The 5,045-nt window shown below is 43.5% G+C and overlaps 1 protein-coding gene across 1 annotated transcript; it reads left to right on the top strand.

Moving 5' to 3' along the window:
* The first annotated feature begins 347 nt into the window (after positions 1–347).
* Positions 348–4,802, top strand: LOC121731767. The gene has a single exon (XM_042121368.1). The coding sequence runs from the start codon at positions 677–679 to the stop codon at positions 4,385–4,387; it is 3,711 nt and encodes a 1,236-aa protein (XP_041977302.1). The 5' UTR covers positions 348–676; the 3' UTR covers positions 4,388–4,802.
* Positions 4,803–5,045: the final 243 nt, after the last annotated feature.

Here is a 5,045-nt window from a genome sequence, read left to right as displayed (position 1 = left end):
TAATACACAAAATATTTCATATAATATTTCATCTCATAATATCGGTAAACATAGTTCGAATAAACTACGAGGCGGTAATTCCGCTCCAAATCCGCAGTCGTACGTAACATGTTCAGAATCTATCAATAATAATAATAGTTTACTTAAATGTATGTGCAACAACATTGTGCACGATCACTTTTTTAAATGTCCCGCTTTTAATAACTTGACTCCGACCGCTCGATTTAAATATGTTAAGGATAATGAAGCTTGTGTTAATTGTTTAAGTTTAAAACATAAGATAAGCAATTGTTCAAGCACATCCAAGTGTCGTGTGTGTAACCAGCGTCACCATACGTTACTGCATTTTAATAAAAATTCGCCGCGCAACATAAATAACAATCCAGTTTCTAGCGGTCAAGGTCATCGCGATAACGCTGCACCCGGGTGCACTGCGCCTAGTGATAGAAATTCCCAGCCGGAAGTATCTTTGTGTAGCACATTCGTCGCGCTGCCGGCGCGCACGCACGTGACCGCGCGGCAGACCACAAACAGTACTATACTTCTAGCCACCGCGCAAGCTATTGTTTACGATACGAGTGGATCACCGATAATCGTGCGTTGTTTACTAGATAGCGCGTCGCAAAGTAGTTTTATTACTTCCCATTGTTTCCGACGTCTCGGACTATGGAATAAAATGAAAAATTGTAATTTAATAGTTACAGGAATCGGTGGCTCGGAAAAACCGTGTAAGGGTTCCGTAGATATTAGAATATATTCGCGCCTTAATAATAATATTAATTTTAATGTTTCCTCGCTTATAGTGGATAGTATTACGGACATGTTGCCGAACGCTCATGTGGACGTATCCGCACTTACTCATCTCGAGAAATTGCCTCTCGCAGATTTAGATTTTGCGCTTCCGGGTAATATCGATATTTTGATCGGAGCTGCAGTATTCCCGCACTTACTGCTACCTAACATAGTACGCAGTGAGCAAGATAATTTACCTCCCGCTATTGAGACGGTTTTCGGTTATGTGATTATGGGCGCCGTGCCTACGTCACATAGTTCTCGTTATACTACGTCTTGCTGTTCTGTTCTTCAAGAAAATAACATTAATTCTCTCGTAAAGCGATTTTGGGAGCTTGAAGAGATTTCCGCGCCGCCCTCGATGAGTCATAAGGACCTCGAGTGTGAAGAACATTTCCGCGCTACTACTGTTCGCGATAACAGTGGTAGGTATATAGTCGCGTTACCATTTTGTGGTGACCCTTATTCGCTAGGCGATTCGTACGCCGTCGCTCTCAGACGTTTTCATTGTTTAGAACGAAAACTGAATTCGTCACCTAACTTACGCCGCGCTTATAATGACGTTATTCGTGACTACATCGATAAATATTTTTTGAGCCCAGTTGTGAGTGATAACGCTGACTGCGTTCCCGCATATTATATTCCGCATCACGGTGTAGTTCGCGAAGATAAAATTTCCACTAAACTCCGCGTAGTTTTAGACGCTAGCTGTCGGACTACATCGGGCCAGTCTATCAATGATATTTTGCATACTGGACCGAATCTACAGGGTGATTTATTTAACATAATAATAAATTTTCGTCTTTTCAAAATTGCTTTGTCAGCTGATTGTCGACAAATGTTTCTTAATATAGGCGTTCACGAATCTGACCGTAGATTCCAGCGTATATTTTACCGCTTTAGTAATGATGAACCTATAACGGTTTACCAATTTAACCGCGTTTGTTTCGGACTTAGGTCCAGTCCATATCACGCCTTACGAGTTGTGCGTCAACTGATTGCTGATGAAGGCGATGATTTTCCCGCTGCTGCGTTAGCAGCTTCTAAGTCTTTATTTATGGACGATATCGTTTGTAGCGTTATAGACACTCCGCGCGCAATTTCGCTTTGTGAAGAGCTTATTCAGCTTTTCAAGCGAGGCCAATTTGATCTTGTCAAATGGACGAGTAATTCAAAGGAGGTTCTCGCACACTTATCTGATTCTCATAAGGCTTCACCGGACGTTGAGTTCGATAAGTCCATTCCGCATAAGGTCCTTGGCTTGCGCTGGGACAAATCGCAAGATAGTTTTCGCTTTGACGTCGCACTGCCTGATGCGAAGTGTACCAAACGCATAATGCTGTCCACAATAGCTCGACTTTGGGACATAATGGGTTTTGTGGCTCCCACCATTTTGTACGCCAAGCTCTTGATAAAAGAGCTTTGGTTGGCAAAGTGTGAGTGGGATGACGCACCTCCTAAACATATAGTCGCAGCCTGGAAGCAGTTTTGCAGCGAGCTTCCCAAGCTCAATCAAATTATTATACCGCGTCACTTAGGATTAGTGGATGGATGCAGTGTTAATTTAATAGGTTTCGCTGACGCTAGCGAAAGCGCTTACGGCGGAGTAGTGTATATGCAAGTCCGCAATGGCTGTAACTATTCTGTGCAATTAGTTTGTGCCAAGTCTAAAGTCTCGCCAGTCAAAACCATTTCGATTGCAAGACTTGAATTGTGTGCAGCCCTTCTGCTGTCACAATTGCTTCGCAAGGTCAAGGACACAGTTTCGGCCCACTACCCCATTAATAATATTTTCGCTTTCACTGACTCCAAGATAGTACTTGCTTGGATTTATTCTTCTCCGCATCGCTGGCAGACTTTTGTCGCCAATCGCATTACCAAACTTATAGAGTTTGTTCCCCCCACTTGTTTTAATCACGTCCCGGGTATTGAAAACCCCGCTGACTGCCTGTCTCGTGGAATCCCTCCAATGGCCCTTCTCGATCATCCCTTATGGAAACGTGGTCCACCCTGGATTAGCCATGATCCGTCAGAGTGGCCCATTGAACCCTATAGAGAGAATACAGAAGTTGAGGACGTACCCGAGCAAAAAATTGTCTCTCATCCCGTGGTCGTTGATGTTGCGCATTCCCCGTTTTATACACTCGCACAGCGCATATCATCTTGGTCTAAGTTGTTACGCGTCATCGTTTATGTCTGCAGGTTTCTTAGGAAACTACCTAAAGGAACTTTTGTTTCAATATCCGATCTGGAATACGCAGAACGCAAATTATTATTATCCGTACAGGCTGTTCATTTTAATAATGATATTCAAAGTTTAAAAAATAACTTACATGTTTCCCCCGCTCTTCTTAAACTTAAACCGTTTCTCGATGAGAACGGTATAATACGCGTCGGTGGTCGTTTGTCAAATTCAGACGAGCCTTATAACTATAAGCATCCGTGCATTCTTCCGCGTCATGATCATGTAGTCGATCTTCTTGTAGAATTTTATCACAAAAGGCATCTTCATGCCGGTCCAGAGCTACTTATGTCCTTACTCAGGCAAAAGTACTGGATTTTAGCTGCTCGGCGAACCATTCGCCAGATAATACATAAATGTAACACGTGTTTTAGATTTCGTCCGCGTCCAACTTATCCTCTTATGGCAGACCTTCCTAGCCAACGCGTGAACCAGGTAGATAAGGCGTTCACATTTACCGGTTGCGATTATGCTGGACCTCTACAGTACACTCCGATACGTGGTCGAGGTGTTAAAGGTCGTAAGGCTTGGTTATGCATATTCACATGCCTAACAACGCGCGCTACGCATATTGAGATTGCGACGGATTTGAGCACGGTGTCTTTTCTAGCCGCACTAAAACGTTTTCTTTCGCGCCGCGGCCCTATACAGTGCTTGTACTCTGATAACGGCACTTGTTTCGTGGGCGCTAATTCGTACTTACGCGATTTATATAAATTTCTAAATGAAGAATACCGCACACGTCTTCAAGACGAACTTTTGACCAATCACATTGATTGGAAATTTATTCCGCCTGCCTCTCCACATTTCGGGGGATGCTGGGAGAGCATGGTTAAGGTAATAAAAACGCACCTCTTTAAGGTTATAGGTCAACAAATTCTTTCTTACGAGGAACTTTTAACTGTCCTCGCTCAAGTCGAGGCATTGATAAACTCGCGTCCGCTTACTACGTTGAGCAGCGATCCCGCTGAGCCTTCTGCTTTAACTCCTGCGCACTTCCTAAACACAGTGCCATTGTCGTCACTACCCGCTCCTGAAGCACATTCATCTAACATGCTTCAAAGACATACACTGCTCGACAAGCTCGTGCAGTCATTTTGGCGGCGCTGGCGTTTAGAGTACTTACATAAGCTGCAGACTAGATATAAGTGGAGTAGTCCTGCTTCGCCTATACGGGAAGGAACGTTAGTTATTATCATTAATGACAATTCACCACCGCTTTCGTGGCCACTAGGTGTCATCGAAAAGTTACATACCGCTAAAGATGGTACAACTCGCGTTGTGACTGTTAAGACCGCGAAGGGAAGCTACGTGCGCCCTGTTGTACGTCTCTGTCCATTACCTACCCAGTGAGATCTAGTTGTAACCTAGATCTCCTTCCTTTAGTTTGTAGGTTAGTTATAATTCAGTAAATTGACGGTAATGCGATAGTTTACTTACTTAAGAAATATACTACTATTTTTCAGTCTTTTTTAAAGGTAACCCTTTAAGGCCGGGGGAATGTTAGCGCCATCTGTATTCCGCTATTATGTCTTATACATTTTAATTCAAATTGAGCGATATTCCCCATCCTTTTCCACTGACGCCGTATGCACGCTACTGATTGGTCAAGACAAGTGGCGTGATCTGCAAGCTCCTGCGCGGACGAATCAACCCCCGAGGAGAAAGCATTATGCATTGTCTCTTGAAAATCGTCGCTAGCCGCGTCCGCTCGCTCCTCGGGCGATATATCCGCTAATAACTTTAATCCTGTGCTTTTATCCGCATCGAGCGCGTTCGCTAATAACTATAAACTATAGATGAGTGATAGTGATTTGTGAAGTGCAGCAAAACCACATCCGAAGACAATTGAAGAAGAGACGAGGTCGGCGTCATCAACTCTCAGGTAGCGTGCTTTCCCCTTTTCCTTCTTCCAGCAATATCGCTCATATTAAGAGCTGGCGATTACCAGTTCTCCTTCGAAATACAGTCCACCTAAACCCTAAATTAATTCTTTGCTTAATAAAGTAAA

The sequence above is a fragment of the Aricia agestis genome, chromosome 11 (genome assembly GCF_905147365.1).
Source record: "Aricia agestis chromosome 11, ilAriAges1.1, whole genome shotgun sequence".
Classification (NCBI taxonomy): domain Eukaryota; kingdom Metazoa; phylum Arthropoda; class Insecta; order Lepidoptera; family Lycaenidae; genus Aricia; species Aricia agestis.
The sequence above is the reverse complement of the archived record's forward strand: the minus strand, read 5'-3'. Positions and strand labels throughout refer to the sequence as shown.